The 20479-nt window shown below is 40.7% G+C and overlaps 1 protein-coding gene across 4 annotated transcripts; it reads left to right on the top strand.

Annotated features, from left to right (window-relative positions):
* The first annotated feature begins 2124 nt into the window (after nt 1-2124).
* On the top strand, nt 2125-19940 carry STX16 (syntaxin 16). Of its 4 annotated transcripts, XM_075277059.1 has the most exons (9): nt 2126-2375; nt 9515-9526; nt 12814-12921; nt 16324-16464; nt 16543-16705; nt 16787-16878; nt 17420-17563; nt 17643-17723; nt 18528-19940. In XM_075277059.1, exons 1-9 carry the CDS (start codon nt 2295-2297, stop codon nt 18630-18632), a joined length of 927 nt encoding a protein of 308 aa, XP_075133160.1. In that variant the 5' UTR covers nt 2126-2294; the 3' UTR covers nt 18633-19940. The 4 variants fall into 4 exon arrangements, with proteins under 4 accessions (XP_075133158.1, XP_075133160.1, XP_075133161.1 ...); XM_075277057.1 differs by lacking the exon at nt 9515-9526 and having other exon boundaries at nt 2125-2439; nt 12821-12921; XM_075277060.1 differs by lacking the exon at nt 9515-9526.
* Nucleotides 19941-20479: the final 539 nt, after the last annotated feature.

The following is a 20479-nucleotide window of genomic DNA, read 5'->3' as shown; positions in this document are numbered from 1 at the left end:
TAATGCTTTGATCACATTTTATTCAAATTTTTATGATAAGTGAAAAACCAAAGGTTCGACTCTTTTAGGCTGAGGCCCCACATTGCGGAAATGCAGCTTTTTTTGCGTTTTTTTTTTTTTTTTTTTTAGCAAAAGCCAAGAATGGCTATGACAAGAATCGGAAATATATAGAAAGCTCGTATACTTCTATCTTCAGATCAATCTAGTCCTGGCTTTGGCTCAAAAAAACGCAACAAAAAAAGCTGCGTTTCCTCCACGTGGGGCCTTAGCCTTAAAGGAATTCATTGGGAAAACTCATTTTTAACTAAGCACATACTTGCATAGCCTATAGAAAGGTTATTCCACACATACCTTTTGAATGTTAATCCCACCCCCACTTAACCCCTTCCCGACATGCGCCGTAATAGTACGGCACATGTCAGGTCTGTAACTATGGCGACCGCCCGGGAGCCGGGCGGCCGCCATAGCCGCCGGGTGTCTACTGCTTAAAGCCCTCTGGCGCCGCGGTCAAAGGCGCCGGAGGTGCCATTTTCCCGGCGGCGCATGGGCGCCGCCATTTTGGCCGGGATCGCCGGCTCCTGGAGCATGCTCCAGGGCTGACGTCCCATTGCCATGACAGCCTGGTCTATGCAGCCTGCAAAAGAAAGGATGCTTTTTTGCAATGCATTGCAATGCATTAGCATTGTAATGCATTGCATTAGTGATCAGACCCCCTGGGGTTCACCACCCCTAGGGGGTCTAATAAATGCAAAAAAATTTTTAAAAAAAAAGTTAAAAAAAATATAAAAAAATATAAAAAGAATTAAAAGTTCAAATCACCCCCCTTTCCCTAGAACACATATAAAAGTAGTTAAAAACTGTGAAACATATACATGTTAGGTATCCCCGCGTCCGAAATCGCCCGCTCTACAAATCTATAAAAATATTTTTCCTGTTCGGTAAACGTAGTTCGGGGAAAAATAGTCGAAAGTGCCAAACCGCCGTTTTTTCACTGTTTTGATTCTGATAAAAATTTGAATAAAAGGTGATCAAAGCAATAACATTTCCCGAAAATGGTAGAACTAAAAAGTACACCCGACCCCGCAAAAAAGACGCCCTATGCATCCTCGTACACTTACGTATAAAAAAGTTACGGCCGTCGGAATATGGCGACTTTTAGAAAAAAAAAATTTTAACACAGTTTTGGAATTTTTTTTAGGGGTCAAAATGTAAATAAAACCATATAAGGGTGCATTCAGACTACGTAACGCCGGGCGTGTATGAGAGCCGTACACGCCGGCATTACGGCAGACTGCCGAACACTTCCCATTCACTTCAATGGGAGCACTCGTAAACGCCGCTGTTACGAGCGCTCCCATTGAAGTGAATGGGAAGTGTTCGGCAGTCTGCCGTAATGCCGGCGTGTACGGCTCTCATACACGCCCGGCGTTACGTAGTCTGAATGCACCCTTAAATTTGGTATCCCTGGAACCGTACCGAAACACAGAATATAGGGGACATGTCATTTTGGCTGCACAGTGAACGCTGTAAAACCAAAGCCCGTAAGAAAGTCGCAGAAATGCATTTTTTCTTCAAATTCACCCCATTCTGAATTTTTTTCCTGCTTCCCAGTACATTATATAGAATAATTAATGGTAGCATCATGAAGAAAAATTTGTCCCGCAAAAATTAAGACCTCATATGACTCTGGGAGCGGAGAAATAAAAAAGTTATGGGGTTTAGAAGGAGGGGAGTCAAAAACGAAAATGCCATCGGCGGGAAGGGGTTAAAGAAATTTGGGTGGTGGGTGCAAATAGATTTCTCTGTAAACTGGAACTGCTCCTTTCAACCATACAGCAGCCATTCCAGTCAGCAGAGAGAGACACTAACAGCTGCAGTATAGTCGTATCCAACCAGCCCGTCACCCTTCATTAGCCAATCAGAGACAAGCGGAGTTCTAAACACCGGAGGCCAAACTGTGTCCCCACAAATAGTCCCCATTCCATTGCTCATACATAAGACGTGCACAGTATGGTGGACTACAAGAAGTTGACGACTGTCGTGTCACTAATCTAGTGTCAGACGCTCACACTAACTACCGGAAGATGGGGACATTATTCATAGACACACTCCGGTTCTGGCGGAAGTGGTGAATGTCTTTCCCCGGTTCAGGTTCCTGGCGGAAGTGCTGGGATGCGGGCTGTCGGTTCCGTGGTGTCTGGCGGCGGGTTTGGTAGGCCGTGTGGCCGGGGTGCGTGAGCGGCGGGTACCGGGCGGGCGGAGAGGGGTAGCGGTCTCTCTGGCCGGCTAGGAACATGGCCACTCGCCGCCTGACCGACGCCTTCTTATTATTGCGGAACAATGCCGCCCATAACCGGCACATTCTGGCCGAGCAAGTGAGTAATCCCAGCCGCCCGGGGAGTACGCAGAGCCGCGGAGCGGTGAGTCTCCGGCCCCGGGGTGTGACCGCATCTGATAGTTCTGTAGTGTCAAGGAAAGCTGTGCATGTGTGTGATCCTTCATCCGTGTAATATCATACCTGTATATAGATGCTGGGCATGATATATAGCAGCCGAATATACAGTCACATGGCCTGTTATACTGTGTATACTATATATCACCTTTATGCAGTCACATGTCATGTAGTATACTGTATATGATATATATCACCTGTATACAGACACCTGTCACCAAATATGTATCACCTGTATACAGTCACATATCATGTAGTATGCAGTATTTAATATATATATATATATATACAGTCACATGTCATGTAGTATTCAGTGTATGATATATTTCACCTGTATACGGACACCTGTCATGTAATAAACTCTACATGATATATATCAACTGTTTAGAATCACATGTAATATGTCAATTGTGTACAGTCACATGTCATGTAGTATACTGTATATGATATATATCACCTGTATACAGACACCTGTCACCAAATATGTATCACCTGTATACAGTCACATCATGTAGTATGCAGTGTTTAATATATAATATCTGTATACAGGCAGCTTTCTTCTAATATACTGTGTATCTATATACAGATACACGTCATGTAGTATGCAGTGTTTAATATATACAATCTGTATACAGGTAGCTTGCATCTAATTTACTGTGTCTATTTATTATTATACAGATACATGTCATGTAGTATACTGTCTATAATATATCACCTATACAGACATATCTCATCTGATATGCTGTACTTATTATATATCACCAGTATACAGTCACATCATGTAGCTTATTTTATTTAATATTTCACTTGTATACAGGCAGATGGCCTCTAGTATACTGTGCATAATATATATATATATATAACCCCTATGTACGGTCATTGTCTTGTATTGTTAAGTATATAATTTCACCTGTATACAGGCAGCTATCAGCTAGTGTATATATGTACTAATATATATCTGTATTAAGTCATATATCTTGTTGTGTTCAAAATATAACATCACCTGAATACATTTAGCTGTGAACTAATATACTATATGAAATATTACCTTTATTTTATACAGTCAAGTGTTCTCTAATATACTGTTTATAACACCTGTATACAGGCAGCTGCCAGTACATTACCTGCATAAAGAAATTTATATGCATCCAATAAGCTGTACAGAATATATACCACTTGTATAAGTAATATATTGTATGTTATATTTCTGTACTATAGAATATGGCTGGTGTTGGCTGTAATTAACCTCTTGCATGTGATTAGTCTGCTTTGTTTGGTTGGAGTCTGTCATATATGACATATCTAGCATTCTTTACATGTGAACTTTGTGAATTACATGTGCTGTACACACTGAGATGCTGTTGATGGTGGTCTGTGGTAGCTACAGGCTGTCCCTGAGCTTTCCTTGTAATACATGGGTGTGCATTCTGCTGTCTTTGTGGCTTGTTCTCTTTACTCTTCCATCTGCTGCTGACGTGTTTGCTTCTAGTCTTTAGACAGGTGTAGATGACAGATGAGTATATGTGCATGTCATGCAGTAAATGACATATATACTGATTCATTCCTTTCTGTTTCTTGCTACGTTCTGCTGTGTCCTTTGAGGTATTACAATGATGCTCCTAGTAGACAGTAGTGCTGTAGTGTGACGTCCCACCACCCCAGTATTTATCACTCTGCTTTATAGGGATAGAGAAGATACAATGTAGTGCTCTAGACTAATAGGAACTGAATAGAATTCTACATTTGAGGTTACCTTCACATCTGCGTTGGGAAGTCCATTCTTGTTTTCTGTCTAATGATGGACATGAGCAGATCTTGAGGAAGCCCATTGATTATAATGGGGTCTGTCTTCACAGCACAGCTTTCATTTTGGATTATGTTCCTGAGATCTGCACGGTGGATGGTTGATAAGGACAACTAAGACAATTTTGCTTTTGGACTTTTCAATAAATCTGCCCCACTGAGTTCTAAGACAAAAATGAATGGGAGCTATAGAAACAGCACAGAACTGCTGAGATATAGAGTTTCCATAGCTCCATCTGAGCAGTTCTGTGCTGTTTCTATAGCTCCCATTCTCCTCTGTGGGAGTTACGGTACACTGGTGGTTGGGACATGGGGCAGTTAGTCCAGTCTCTACAGCAGTATGCTGAGATAGGAATAATGAATGAAGTTAATTAATAAGCTATGTATGTATAACATGCCAGCGATAACACAAGAAACCAGAAGTAGATATACAGTCCTATGAAAAAGTTTGGGCACCCCTATTAATCTTAATCATTTTTAGTTCTAAATATTTTGGTATTTGCAACAGCCATTTCAGTTTGATATATCTAATAATTGATGGACACAGTAATATTTCAGGATTGAAATGAGGTTTATTGTACTAACAGAAAATGTGCAATATGCATTAAACCAAAATTTGACCGGTGCAAAAGTATGGGCACCTCAACAGAAAAGTGACATTAATATTTAGTAGATCCTCCTTTTGCAAAGATAACAGCCTCTAGTCGCTTCCTGTAGCTTTTAATCAGTTCCTGGATCCTGGATAAAGGTATTTTAGACAAACAATTCAAGTTCAGTTAAGTTAGATGGTCGCCGAGCATGGACAGCCCGCTTCAAATCATCCCACAGATGTTCAATGATATTCAGGTCTGGGGACTGGGATGGCCATTCCAGAACATTGTAATTGTTCCTCTGCATGAATGCCTGAGGATTTGGAGCGGTGTTTTGGATCATTGTCTTGCTGAAATATCCATCCCCGGCGTAACTTCAACTTCGTCACTGATTCTTGAACATTATTCTCAAGAATCTGCTGATACTGAGTGGAATCCATGCGACTCTCAACTTTAACAAGATTCCCTATGCCGGCATTGGCCACACAGCCCCAAAGCATGATGGAACCTCCACCAAATTTTACAGTGGGTAGCATGTGTTTTTCTTGGAATGCTGTTTCTTTTTGGACGCCATGCATAACGCCTTTTTTTATAACCAAACAACTCAATTTTTGTTTCCAAAATGAAGCTGCCTTGTCCAAATGTGCTTTTTCATACCTCAGGCAACTCTATTTGTGGCGTACGTGCAGAAACGGCTTCTTTCTCATCACTCTCCCATACAGCTTCTGTTTGTGCAAAGTGCGCTGTATAGTTGACCGATGCACAGTGACACCATCTGCAGCAAGATGATGCTGCAGCTCTTTGGAGGTGGTCTGTGGATTGTCCTTGACTGTTCTCACCATTCTTCTTCTCTGCCTTTCTGATATTTTTCTTGGCCTGCCACTTCTGGGCTTAACAAGAACTGTCCCTGTGGTCTTCCATTTCCTTACTATGTTCCTCACAGTGGAAACTGACAGGTTAAATCTCTGAGACAACGTTTTGTATCCTTCCCCTGAACAACTATGTTGAACAATCTTTGTTTTCAGATCATTTGAGAGCGGGCTGTCCATGCTCGGCGACCATCAAACTTAACTGAACTTGAATTGTTTTGTAGAAAGAAATGGTCCAAAATACCTTCATCCAGGATCCAGGAACTGATTAAAAGCTACAGGAAGCGACTAGAGGCTGTTATCTTTGCAAAAGGAGGATGTACTAAATATTAATGTCACTTTTCTGTTGAGGTGCCCATATTTTTGCACCGGTCAAATTTTGGTTTAATGCATATTGCGTATTTTCTGTTAGTACAATAAACCTCATTTCAATCCTGAAATATTACTGTGTCCATCAGTTATTAGATATATCAAACTGAAATGGCTGTTGCAAACACCAAAATATTTAGAACTAAAAATGATTAAGATTAATAGGGGTGCCCAAACTTTTTCATAGGACTGTAAATGCATAATAGACTTCTCTTACATTGTAAACTGTGAGCTATGCAGAATGCTCAGTCCAGTGCACAGAGAAAGCTGTTTGCAGGTGTATGCAGAAAATCAGACTCTCTCCTCTTGTTTTGTTAATGTTATCTTTGGACGGACCTTCCCTTGTCAACAGGGAGTTAACAGCAAATTATATAAAAGGGAGGCTCCTAGTGGCAGGACCTTTAGGCTAAGGCCCCATGTAGCGGGCCGCAGGAAAAACTACAGCAGCAGTGCATGGAAACCGCTAGTATTTCCGTAGGTATAATTGTCATGTTGTGATTTCCAAAACGGCAACAGTTTGGGAAATCACAGCATTTGCACTGTACATATTTTTCTGCAATCTGTAGATGGCATTCACGAGAATCCCATCAACTTTGCAGTGACTGTAAAACGATGCGTTTTCTGCCGTGGCGATACCGTGCAGTTTGCGCCAAGTGGGGCCCCAGCATTAGAAAGATTTTCAGGCAGAATTTAAATGCAGCAATATTTTTAAGTATAGTGCATTACATTTTTGTCCAAAATCACATGGTCTATGAAGTGAGACTGAGAAAAATGATTGACCCTTTAAGGGGTTACTGCAATATGTTGTATATTTATTAATCATTAACCAATTAGTAAAAAGATATTTGCCAACCAAACAGCAAATCTCAGTGACATGGGGCGGTGATACAAAGTCCAATTCATAATAGTGTCTGTCATATGAACCCAAAGCCTCAGTATTTCAATATCAAAGTGAAGTCTTTACCTCCACCACAAAATCCACCATCTTTTGTACTTTATTTAGCCATTACACTTATTTTTTCACTTTTTAGCTCAGATGTTTTTATCTTGTTTATGAATACATAGACATTGGCATAAAAATGATGTAATTTGCCAGCGTGAGCTAAACTATTGCTGATCTGCTGGGTGTGGATTCTCAAAAAAGAAGGTTAAATACATCATCAGATGCCAAAATTATGTCTGAAAATTCTGGGTCAAAGTAAGTCAAATAGAAGGTGATGCAACCTTTGATAAGACCATCAGTAGATCATCCAGTATCAGACACTGTGATAAATCTGGGGTATTTTCACACTGACTACAAGCCAATGCATTTAGTTAACTCCTTCTCTTCGATTAAGTAAACTTAGAAATTCTGGAGCATCTTAAATGGAATCTGTCAGGTTGATACTCACAAGTGGAACAATAGTTGTGTCCCAAATAGCCCCATTGTAAACTAGTCTATACCTACATTAAAAAATAAGAAATATATCTGTAGTGCTTTCGTCTGCGTAGATGTTCAGTGAAGTTGGGGGAAGTACATGTTTGCATCGCTGCACACAATAGGGCTATTGGGGACACTCAAACACTGGTCCATAAGGACCTGAGGGGGGTTAGCGCCCCTAATCAACCTTACAGGTTCCCTTTAACAGGCATTCTCATGAACAAAAAACAGTAGAAAATAGTATTGAAATTCAGCTCACCGTTTGTCAGGCCAAGGTGCACGATCCAATGCTTCCTGGGTTGTGGAAATCAAAAATACTTCAGAAAGAACGGTAGATCTGTGACTCTTGTCTGTATTTTTTCATAAAATTTAACTTTTAATCCATTTCGTTAAAAATACATAAGAGTGCAAAAAAAAATCTTATGCTAAGACAGCGGTTTTTTTAAAGATTTTTTGTTTGCACTTTTTCTCTGACTTTTTTGTACTTTCTTATGTATTTTTAACGAAATGGATTAAAAGTAAAATTTTATGAAAAAATACAGACGAGTTGCAGATCTACCGTTCTTTCTGAAGTATTTTTGATTCTCATGAACAGCCTGACTGTAGACATCTAGTGTCAGATCACTGGACTTTCACATATTGAGACCTCCAGCAGTCATGAGATTGGGGTCACTTGGATCCTTGTATTATTGCGCATTCATGACTCCTGCTCCGGTCACTGATGTAGCGCTGTACTTGGCCACCTACATCAGTCCTACAGTAGCAATTGAATCTGTGTGTTATCACTTCATTCAAGCAAGGAACTTAGGAACCATTGTGGTCACTGTGCGTTTCAGTGTCTATTGAAGTTAAGATTCAGATGACCACGATAGGGCTGTATTGTGTAGACTTTATTACAGCTGCAGACCCTACCCTGACGTGGGTTTAATGACCAAACTAGCTGAATCATGGATCCCTAAAGCTGAGTTTTTGTCTTGTTGGGTGTCCGTCCTGTGCAGATTTGTTACAAATCTTGGATGAAAAACTCCCGCAAGTTTCAATTTTTCCAGGAAGTAATTTCAGGGGGCAAAAAAAGAGACATCCCTCGGAATCCGTTCATACCCGTCAGTATATGGACTGTTTTTATGTTCTTCTGGTCCTGCAAGGGACCAGAAGAATGGACTAACCTGACGCAGATGTCAGCACACCATGATTTACTGACGTGTCATGGCTGTCTGAAATGGCCCTTAGCGTAGATTTCGTGAAAATTGGGAAAACATTGACTCGAGTATAAGCCAAGGGGGGGAAATCCACCATTGCAGATAAAAAGTCTGGTCATGTGCACTACAGCTTAGTAACTCCATGTGCCTCATAGTAATAGCAGTTCCTCAGATGTTTGAATACATGATAGGGCTATTGGATATACTTACATTAATAAAACTAAACTTCATACCAGAATTACTTATTTCAGGCGCTTGAGCCCGCTTGCTGATTGTCTCCAGGCAGCAGAACGCCAACTATGCTGGCCACAGTGAAAGTATAAGATAAAGATGCTGAATTTTCAGACAAATTCCTGAATAACAAATGTGCAAATGTCTCAGTGGTTGGCATGTGTTCTACTGCAGCTTTGGGATTATGGCTTCAAATATGACCATAGGCTACAAATGCATGGTGTTTGTGTTCTCCCCATGTTTACTTTCAGGGGTGTATAAAGAACCCCATTGGGCTACAAAGCTGCAGGACTTGCTGATTCTATATAATCAAAGCCTAGTTAGTGTGCCACCCAGGAATCAAGGAAAGATGGATGACCTCTCCATCTTCTGTTGGAATGGAAGTTATTTGGCTTTTCTCAAAAGAAAGAGCTAAACGGGATAGGGGAAGCACTGTCTCATCTTTCTGCATGGGCTAATCCTAGATGTGGAATTCCACATGTGAATCAGTAGTATTGATGATTGCCATTAATCTGCATTGATGATCTGTGTTCTGTCTCTTTCTCTTGCCCTCTGCCTGTGCCCGCTGAATGTCCTGCCAGGAGCTCGATGAGGTACTGTCCCTCCCTCCCAACCCTCTCAATTTCTTTATACTCGGTTGTTTGTTTGATTTTGATTTTTTTCTTGTGATTTATCAGATCTGATATATATATATATATATATATATATATATATATATATATACAGTCCTATGAAAAAGTTTGGGCACCCCTATTAATCTTAATCATTTTTTGTTCTAAATATTTTGGTGTTTGCAACAGCCATTTCAGTTTGATATATCTAATAACTGATGGACACAGTAATATTTCAGGATTGAAATGAGGTTTATTGTACTAACAGAAAATGTGCAATATGCATTAAACCAAAATTTGACCGGTGCAAAAGTATGGGCACCCTTATCATTTTATTGATTTGAATACTCCTAACTACTTTTTACTGACTTACTGAAGCACAAAATTGGTTTTGTAACCTCAGTGAGCTTTGAACTTCATAGCCATATGTATTCAATCATAAGAAAAGGTATTTAAGGTGGCCAATTGCAAGTTGATCTCCTGTTTGAATCTCCTCTGAAGAGTGGCATCATGGGCTACTCAAAACAACTCTCAAATGATCTGAAAACAAAGATTGTTCAACATAGTTGTTCAGGGGAAGGATACAAAAAGTTGTCTCAGAGATTTAACCTGTCAGTTTCCACTGTGAGGAACATAGTAAGGAAATGGAAGACCACAGGGACAGTTCTTGTTAAGCCCAGAAGTGGCAGGCCAAGAAAAATATCAGAAAGGCAGAGAAGAAGAATGGTGAGAACAGTCAAGGACAATCCACAGACCACCTCCAAAGAGCTGCAGCATCATCTTGCTGCAGATGGTGTCACTGTGCATCGGTCAACTATACAGCGCACTTTGCACAAATAGAAGCTGTATGGGAGAGTGATGAGAAAGAAGCCGTTTCTGCACGTACGCCACAAATAGAGTTGCCTGAGGTATGAAAAAGCACATTTGGACAAGGCAGCTTCATTTTGGAAACAAAAATTGAGTTGTTTGGTTATAAAAAAAAGGTGTTATGCATGGCGTCCAAAAAGAAACAGCATTCCAAGAAAAACACATGCTACCCACTGTAAAATTTGGTGGAGGTTCCATCATGCTTTGGGGCTGTGTGGCCAATGCCGGCATCGGGAATCTTGTTAAAGTTGAGGGTCGCATGGATTCCACTCAGTATCAGCAGATTCTTGAGAATAATGTTCAAGAATCAGTGACGAAGTTGAAGTTACGCCGGGAATGGATATTTCAGCAAGACAATGATCCAAAACACCGCTCCAAATCCTCAGGCATTCATGCAGAGGAACAATTACAATGTTCTGGAATGGCCATCCCAGTCCCCAGACCTGAATATCATTGAACATCTGTGGGATGATTTGAAGCGGGCTGTCCATGCTCGGCGACCATCTAACTTAACTGAACTTGAATTGTTTGTCCAAAATACCTTTATCCAGGATCCAGGAACTGATTAAAAGCTACAGGAAGCGACTAGAGGCTGTTATCTTTGCAAAAGGAGGATGTACTAAATATTAATGTCACTTTTCTGTTGAGGTGCCCATACTTTTGCACCGGTCAAATTTTGGTTTAATGCATATTGCACATTTTCTGTTAGTACAATAAACCTCATTTCAATCCTGAAATATTACTGTGTCCATCAGTTATTAGATATATCAAACTGAAATGGCTGTTATAAACACCAAAATATTTAGAACTAAAAATGATTAAGATTAATAGGGGTGCCCAAACTTTTTCATAGGACTGTATATATATATATACACACACACACACACACACACACACACACACACACACACACACACACACACACACACACACACACACACACACACACACACACACACACCACACCACACCACACGGGCTGATTGTCGTCTGTAAACTTATAGTCTCGTATAATATGTATGCAGAGAAGCTGTAAACACAAAAGACAAGGACATTTTTTTTGCAGAGTTGCTTCATTTTTATTTTTTTCTTTATTTTAAATGCATTGAATGAATAGCTGTTGTGTATACATAGCCATAATACCGTATTTTCCGGACTATAAGGCGCACATAAAATACTTCGATTTCCTCAGAAATCGAAAGTGCGCCTTATAGTCCGGTGCGCCTTATATAAGGCTTGAAGCGGCGGCACGCGAGGAGTTAAGCGGCGGCCGCCGGCAAAGTCTCCATGCCGCTTCCATACATGGCAATGGGAGCGCGCTATTCAAATAGTATTCGTTCATCTCTAACTATTTGAATAGCGCGCTCTCATTGTAATGTATGGAAGCGGCATGCAGACTTTGCCGGCGGCCGCTGCTTAAAGAGATTCTACTAGAGATGAGCGAGTACTGTTCGGATCAGCCGATCCGAACAGTACTCGCTCAACTCTAGATTCTACCATTAAAAGAACTTCTTCCCCCTAACCACGTCAGAATAGCCTTAAAAGACTATTCGTCTCTTACCTTTCCCATAGCCAGCGCCGCCTTCTCCCTGAGCTGTGTTCGCGCCTTCCGTGTCGTCTTCTTTGGGCCTCATGGATGACGCATGCGCAGTCGGCTCTGGCTGCGAGAGCCTGTTAGAGCCGACTGCGCATGCGTCATCCATGAGGCCCAAAGAAGACGACACGGAAGGCGCGAACACAGCTCAGGGAGAAGGCGGCGCTGGCTATGGTAAAAAGGTAAGAGATGAATAGTCTTTTAAGGCTATTCCGACGTGATCAAGAAGGAAGTTCTTTTAAAGGTAGAATCCCTTTAACTCCTCGTGTGCCGAGCGCTTCCATTCATTTCAATGGAAGCGTGCCATTGAAATGAATAGAAGCGGCTGGCACGCGGGGGGCTAAGCGGCCGCCGGCAAAGTCTGCCGGCCGCCGCTTTCAATCATATAAGGCGCACCGGATAGCGCTGCGCCTTGTAGTCCGGTGCGCCTTATATATGGACCTAGGCAGGACTATAAGGCGCTCATGGGTAATGCGCCTTATAGTCCGCAAAATACGGTAATGATCATCCTGAAACTGCTATCGCTTTCACATATGTATTTAGTGGGACTGTGTGATCAAATTATACTACCATGCATGGAGTTAGTTTCTGTTCACACTTCGTGTTATGTGTTCAGTTTTTACAGGATCAGTAAAGATCTGTTCGGCAATTAATCTGTCCAATATATTTATTTTTGAGACTGGGCAGTATAGCATAGGATTACCCACCATGCATAAGCCAGCGTATATGGATGGGAACATATATTAGGAAGTTGTTCTATGTTCTCCATTACTCTCCATGACCATACCCGTTTTTCTTTTTTTTTCAGTTGGCAGATGATCGTATGGCCTTGGTGTCAGACATTAGTCTGGACCCAGAAGCCGCCATTGGATTCACCAGACGACTATCTCCAAAATGGGTGGATGGAGTACAAGAAGTAAGATATAAATTGTGTTATACATTACTGTGCAAAAATGTTAGGCAGGTGTGTGAAAATGCTGCAATGTTGAAATGCTATTTTATTACTCCTTATGAAACACTAACCCTTAGTTCACACGTAAAGAATGTGTGGCTTATTTTAGCACTAGAAAAAAAAGCTTCCCAATTAGGAAGCTTTTTTTGGACCTTGCCAAGCTTTTTTTGGAGCTTTTTTTTTTTTTTTTTTTGTAAAAACAGCTTAAAAAAAAGCCAGGCTGTTTTCCCCTCCTGTAAAGTGAATGGGCTGAAAAAACCACGTTGCGTTTTTTCAGCGTGGTTTTTTGCAAAAAAAAAAAAGCGTTGCTTATTTTTGCAAAAAAACGCGCGGTTTTCGCCTCCCGCTCACTTCTATTGCTTTCTTCAGGCGGAAAATACCTGAAGAAAGGTCATGTCGCATCTTTTTCTCTGCTAGCAGAAAAAAAAAGCTAGCAGTTTACATAGACTAACATTGTATGGAAGAGGATTATGACGTGGATTCCGCTGTCAAAATCCTCCTCCATGTGCCCGTGTGAACTAGCCCTTAGATATCTCCTTAACCACTTCAGTACTGGGCCAATTTGTGGTCCAGGACCAGACACATTTTCGTTTTTTTTTTAATATGTGCGGTTTTGAGGGCTGTAACATTTTTCTCGTATATCTCATTCAACTAATTTTTGCGTCTTTTTTCGGGGAAACATAGGGCTTTATTTTTATGTTTTTATTTTCAAATGTGTGTTAATTTTTTTTATATTCGGGAAAATATAAACATAATAGGAGGGAAATTGTGTCTGGTTTTCACTTTATTTTTTTTATTTAATAACACAAAGCGCTACTAAAAAACTTTATAAAATAGTTTTTCCTCTCCGTTACGGTAATTTTTATTTTGTATGGTGTTGTCGAGAGTGGGGCTATAACCTTTAATAACGGCGTTTTATTAGCGTATTATTTTATTTTTTTAATTATTTTACTTTTTTTTTTAAAACTTTATATTTTATTTTATTTTTTCAGATTGTGTTCCCATGAGGTCATAAGAGACCTTTGGGGACATCTGATTACTTTTTTTTTTTTTTTAGGGAGGCTGATTTCCCCTATAACTGAGGCTGCTATATTTAGCCTCAGTTGCAGGAGGAATCCAGCCTCCTGCACACTGATCTTTACACTTACAGAGCTGATCTGGGTCCTGTAGGATCACGTGACCGCCAGGTCAGAGGGCGGCCGCATCATGGCGGCGTCCATAGCCGTGTATACAGCGCTCAATGAGCGCTGTATACACAGCGATTGAGAATAGAGATGAGCGAGTACTGTTCGGATCAGCCCATCCGAACAGCACGCTCGCATAGAAATGAATGGACGTAGCCAGCACGCGGGGGGTTAAGCGGCCGGCCGCTGTCAAAGCTGAAGTACCCGGTGCATCCATCCATTTCTATGGAGCGTGCTGTTCGGATCGGCTGATCCGAACAGTACTCGCTCATCTCTAATCGAGAAGGCAGGGAAGGGAATAAACCTTCCCTGCCATCTCTCTGAAGTTACAGCCGGCTCTCATTGAAAGCAGTTGCACGATCTCCGTGCAGCTGCTGTGTTCTGACTGGACGTACCGGTACATCCTGTCAGAACTAGGCAACCACTTCCCCGACGTTTATAGTCTATGGGCAGTCCAGAAGTGCTTAAGGAGATGTCTCCTTTGACAGCCACTGTATGTGTATAGTCTAAGAAACCATGCATGCTGTACTAGGAATCTGGGAAAGGAATATGCAAATTCTCATTTATGAAAAAAGAAAAACTTAGCACCTCTTGTTGGAAGGTATCTCCCTATAGATGAATGCCTGGCTTTCTATGAAACCAAGAGATATTGTTGAGGAATAAACTAAACCAGTGTCACTTCAAAAGTAAGAGAAACCCACGTGCAGCCTGGTTATTTCTCTTCATCAGTGCTGGTACGAGTTTGACTGGGTGACAGACATAGACATTGGTCAGAAGGGGTGCTATGTCTCTTTACGTCACCTTTGCAGGCTGCCCTTAAGGGGGAGAAATCTTGATCAAATCAATATTTGGTGTGATCAACCTTTTTTTTCAAAACCGCATCAATTCTTCTAGGTAGGTACACTTGTACACAGATTTTGAAGAAACTCTGCATGTTGGTGGTTCTAAATATCTTGCAGAACTAACAAAGAACGATTTGAGCAAGCCTATATCGCACAAGATGTTTGGAACAATCTCCATAACAAGTTCCTTCAAAAACTGTGTGCAAATGTACCTGATGCTGTTTTAAAGGGAAAATGCTGTCGCACCAAATATTAATGTAATTTACATTTCTCTTTTGTTCATTTGCTTTGCGTTTTGTTACTTGACTAGAATAAACTATTACCATGTCTAATTTTGAAAGCATTCTAGCTTTACAGCATTTTTACACACCTCTCTGAAACCTTTGCATATCAATATGCGGCTGAAGGAGAACATGTATAACAAGTACAAGAAATGCAGTCAAACAAAATAAATATGTCATTGACGTCTAATCTTTCAATCTAACTTGAAAAGCAGGCTAGCAGTATGGCTGCAAATACAGCTTTATCAGGTTCTCAGCAAGATTTAGATCTGCAAATGAATCAGTCAGAACCCAAGCAAAAGTGACAGACCACCCTTGTGAAAGCAGTAATGTCAGTCATATTGGCGTAATGGATTTTGGGATTTATAATATTAGGGAGAAAAATATTAATGGTTGTTTGTTTTTTTATGTTGAGTTCTGAAATGACTCTCCACTAATTTAACTCCATATCATTTCTGAGTTCCAATATTCTGTTCTGATTATTTTCTTATCATATCATTATAGCAGCCAGAACTACATTACTCTCATACAGAAACCCCTGTATTGACGCAGTTAAATAATGAAATTCTGCCTGCAGCCACCACAGCGGGAAGTATGGCAATATACTGCATACAGTTGAAGGATTATTCCCACCTCTGCAAATTCCTATTCCAAGACCAAAATAACTATATTCTGTACCAACCCTACAACTGGAACCTGTAGGGGGTATGTCTATGTTGTTCCCCTTAACTCTCATCGAGGAGATTGTGAGCTATGGAACCAGCATGCATAGCCAAACTGCACTGTTTCTGTAGTTTCACAATTATGGAAACATCATAGCTCGATGTGCTGCGCTGTTTCTGTGGCTTTTATTCTCGTCCTTGGGAGTTACAGGAGCAGCATAGAGCAGCACTGCTTGTCTGTTCCCATAAGTCCCATCCTAGGGTTTGGGATGTGAGAACTATTAATGACATCTCGACCTTAATTTGCCTTGATGAGAGCAACCCTTTAAATTGTGTTTGGTGTGTAAAGATCATGCAGTATCCTCATGCTAACACATTCTCAAACTTTGTGTTCCAGATCCAGTATGATGTTACACGTATTAAACAGAAGATGAAGGAATTGGCCAGCTTACATGACAAGCACTTAAATCGACCAACGTTAGATGACAGCACAGAAGAGGAGCACGCCATTGAGATCACCACTCAGGAGATCACACAGGTGATGTAGAGTATTATCACGCACATGACTATAGTGGCCTATACTTCTGCTCCTATAATAAGGTATGTTCTCTTGTAGATGTTCCACCGGTGTCAAAGGGCAGTACAAGCCTTACAGAGCCGGGCACGGAATTGCACAGAGCAGGAGGAACGCGTGTTACGCAATGTTGTCTCCTCGCTGGCACAGTCTCTTCAGGACCTCTCCACAAACTTTAGACATGCCCAGTCTGATTATCTCAAAAGTAAGAGCTGCTATGAGAATCTAATTTCATGTGGATTCTCAGACCAATGTGATTCCAACCTAACCTTTATTTCCTCTCTAGGAATGAAGAATCGAGAAGAGAGATCAAAGCATTTCTTTGACACCTCTGTTCCTCTGATGGACGATGGAGAGGACAATACGTTATATGATAGGGTATGAATTTTCATTGCATTCCTTGCAGAAAAGCTCTGTTATCTTAGGTTACTTGGGACTTATACCTAATATACAGTTCTGCTATTTATTTCTGAACCACACAATGACCACAATGCTATTGCCAGCAGCTTAGCGCTAGTTCATTTAACCTGTGAAATTATGGGAGTATATTGACCTTGTCACAGCTCTGCGTATATTAAGAACTTCACAAATGGTTGAAGGAGTCTTCCCATTGCAGATATTACTGGAATTTTATTATTGTTATAGAGAAATTGGACCTGCAGTTTACCTAGCATTTAGACATCTGTCGGGGAAGCTCAGAAGTTGGACCCCCCCACCAATCAGATTTTAAAATCCAGACCTATAGCAACACCACCCAGGCTACTCATTGTAGTATTGTGTCTGTGAAGGAACTATCCATTGGAACTAATGGGAGCTATGTAAAGTTTTGAAAGACTGAAAAGGAAAAACAGGGAAGCTACAAAGGGAATGACTCAGTTGATGAATTCCGTGTCTTGAGAACTGTCTTATTTGTGCCCAGGGGTTCTCAGATGACCAGTTGGTTCTAGTGCAGCAGAATACACTAATGGTGGAAGAACGGGAACGGGAGATCCGTCAGATTGTACAGTCCATCTCTGACCTGAATGAGATCTTCAGGGAGCTGGCAACCATGGTCGTGGAACAGGTAACCTGGCAGTCCCTTCCAGCTGTCTAAGAACTGCCATCTTCTTTCTTCTTCTAAGTATATCTTTGTTTTGTAATAGGGTACCATTCTGGACAGGATTGACTACAATGTTGAGCAGTCTTGCGTAAAAACTGAGGAGGGGTTGAAACATTTACAGAAGGTGAGTGTCTGCAATAGTAAGTTATAGCACTGATTCAGGGTGTCTTCCCTCAGGTTTCCCTGTCAGTGTTCAGGTAAACTGTATTATATAGCTTCTTCTTTTTTGTCTTTTCTACTGTGTGGTTTTTTTTTTGTTTTTTTTAAATCCTGAAAGTGGATGCTATCTGTTGCCAGATATAAAGCACGTCTGTGCAGCATGGAAATGTAGTAGATTATATATCATCATGTGACTTATGTATATATTTGTTGGTCACCCATATGACTGCTTGTTTGCAGAAACATGGCTGCCCACCATATGTCTCACAAGCTTCTCCAAAACTACAACTCCCAATATGCCATGACAGTCAGAGCTGTAACGTTTTCAAATGTCCGTCAGTATAGCTTGTTTTGTTGCAGCGGTATACTTTTCACTGACATTATGCTGTTGTGTATCTATAACTTATTGATTCACATTTATTATTGTTGTGGTGGTGTGTGTGTGTGTTTTTTTGTTTTTGTTTTTTTAATAACTTTGTGTTCATTGTGGTGATGCTACTGTAGGACATAGTACTATCCATGTCAAGCAGGGTCTATTAGGTGCATAGACTGAGGGTGGTTTTCATGATAAGACCAGTACAGCTCCATGCTAGATTGGCGAAGCTGTTGACTATATGCACCTATTGTCTGCACCATTTGCTGTGCTGAGTGAGGAATGGTTAAAATGCTGTTTCAGAGAGGTGACAGAAGCCCCGCACATGTCCTTGTCTGACTTTCATTAGATGGCCGCATTCTTCTTACCATCATTCTGTATCTTCTTGTTTTGCAGGCGGAGCAGTACCAGAAAAAGAACCGCAAGATGCTTGTCATTTTAATTCTTTTTGTCCTTGTGATTGTTCTAATTGTTGTGCTCATTGGTGTAAAGTCTAAGTAGGTCATTTTACGTTCAATTCTATTAGTTTGGACTGTTCGGTTCTCGGACACTCCTGTGAATTCAGAGGGTAATTTTCATTCCCTCGTGCCTTCCCATGTGCTCATGAGAATCACTATTTCCTGATTTTTATTTTTTCCCTGAGGAGCTGAAGTCTTTTTTCACAATGAAGAAGCCTACCTTCAGTTTATGATGTGGACATTATACCTGGTTGCTGTGATTTCTGATCATTTTTGAGGATTTCATATAATGGACTATGGACCAAAGCAGTGGTGGGCTAACATTTTGCACTATCTGCATAAGAAGAACACTATTGTTTCACATGTGGTCAGGAGCAGGTGAAAAGATTTCATTGGTATCTGTATGTGCAGGCCTGATCTAAAAGAGTGCACTGGGTAATGGGAATATAGTCAGAACCAATTTGCTGGGAAGTACTGGTCAACACTGTCATAGCTGTAATGCCACTTGGCGCCCAGCAATATGGCTGGGAGGAATAACTTATTGTGTCATTCAGTGATATTAACAAAATATCTTGAAATAGGTGTTATATTTACACAAAGTAAATGAGAAAGTTGCCGAATTTGTTCATTTTCCAGTGGTTAAACTTTCCATTTAATGGACCCTCCTCTCCAGGCCCAGATTGCTAAAACCTTACCGCTCATTCTCTGTTTGGCACTATCTGAAAATAAGGAAATGAGCTGGTAGCGTTCAGCATGGATTGCCACCCCCTCCCCCCTCCAACACGATCGCCTCTACTCTGCCTGTCACTTTAGCTTTAGATTCTAGAATTAGTGGAAATTGTGATGGTTATGGCATATTGTAAATACTGTTCTATTAAAAGAGAGTGTATTATTATTTATCATGAGCAGGATGACCACAGACCCGAACAGTTGTTGCTTTATCTGCATTGCAAAGTTTCTTACATTGGAAAAATGTGTGCATTTCACTGTCATTCTTACATCTGTTCTTTGTGGCTGCAAATCGTAAACCAAAAATTGTGACTCCCATTTCTGGATCAGTGTGTGACCTTACCCCTAAAGATGGTGATGAGATTTGTGTATATTTGTAATTTATGAGACTGTAAGTATTGGGGGGAGCAAAGCTATTTTAATGGTAAAAACTGCCACTGTTTGTTCAATGTAACATAATGTATAGGATGAGGAAGTCCTCCGTGCATGGTGGGTGTGGTGCCCTTAATGCACAGAGCCCTGCGGAGTGCATGTCTCCCATCTCTGCGGTTATATCAGTGGAACCAAACTCCAAACTACTTTTGTCATCCTGTTTATTTTTGGTCATTAAACTGTTGGAGTGATTGTCTTTAAAGTGACTGGTTATTTCCTTCTATAATACCAATATATTCTGCTGCACTGTACACACATCATTCCCTTTCTGAGTTTGTTTTTTGTCTCTTACACAAACACTTGAGTCCACGTTCATAGCAAGCCAGCTAATGGAACAGTCATTTTTAGAGTGTGCTTTGCTTGGGAGAAATCCACAGAAATAACCTATGCAAACAGATGGTGTAGAAATAAAATGAAACATTAGAGCAACTTCTGTAGCTTTTAGTGGGTAGTATGTACACCAATAAAGGAAATTTATGAAAATGGTTTTAGTTTTCCATAGCAACCAATTATAACAGATTTTATTTTTCAAAAGACCTATAAGAAATGATAACGGTGCCGATTGGCTGCTATGGGCAACAGTTTTTCATGTATTATTCTCCAGCGCTGTTCTCACTGTTGGAGTCCCTGTGTACATATATTACATTACTTGTATTGTGCCAATCCTGAGTTACAGCCTCCATTGCTGTTACTATCCTGGTTGTTGGTGGAATCTCTTCGTACATACCG

Source organism: Leptodactylus fuscus, chromosome 6 (genome assembly GCF_031893055.1).
Source record: "Leptodactylus fuscus isolate aLepFus1 chromosome 6, aLepFus1.hap2, whole genome shotgun sequence".
NCBI classification, from domain to species: Eukaryota; Metazoa; Chordata; class Amphibia; order Anura; family Leptodactylidae; genus Leptodactylus; species Leptodactylus fuscus.
Note: the sequence above shows the minus strand (reverse complement) of the source record. Positions and strands in the feature narration are given on the sequence as shown.

Coding starts and splice junctions, on each gene's coding strand:
- STX16 (XM_075277057.1), top strand. CDS start 2,295: ATGGCCACTCGCCGCCTGACCGACGCCTTCTTATTATTGCGGAACAAT. Junction 2,440..12,820: donor GGTGAGTCTCCGGCCCCGGG/GTGTGACCGCAT, acceptor TTCAGTTGGCAG/ATGATCGTATGGCCTTGGTG. Junction 12,922..16,323: donor GGGTGGATGGAGTACAAGAA/GTAAGATATAAA, acceptor TTTGTGTTCCAG/ATCCAGTATGATGTTACACG.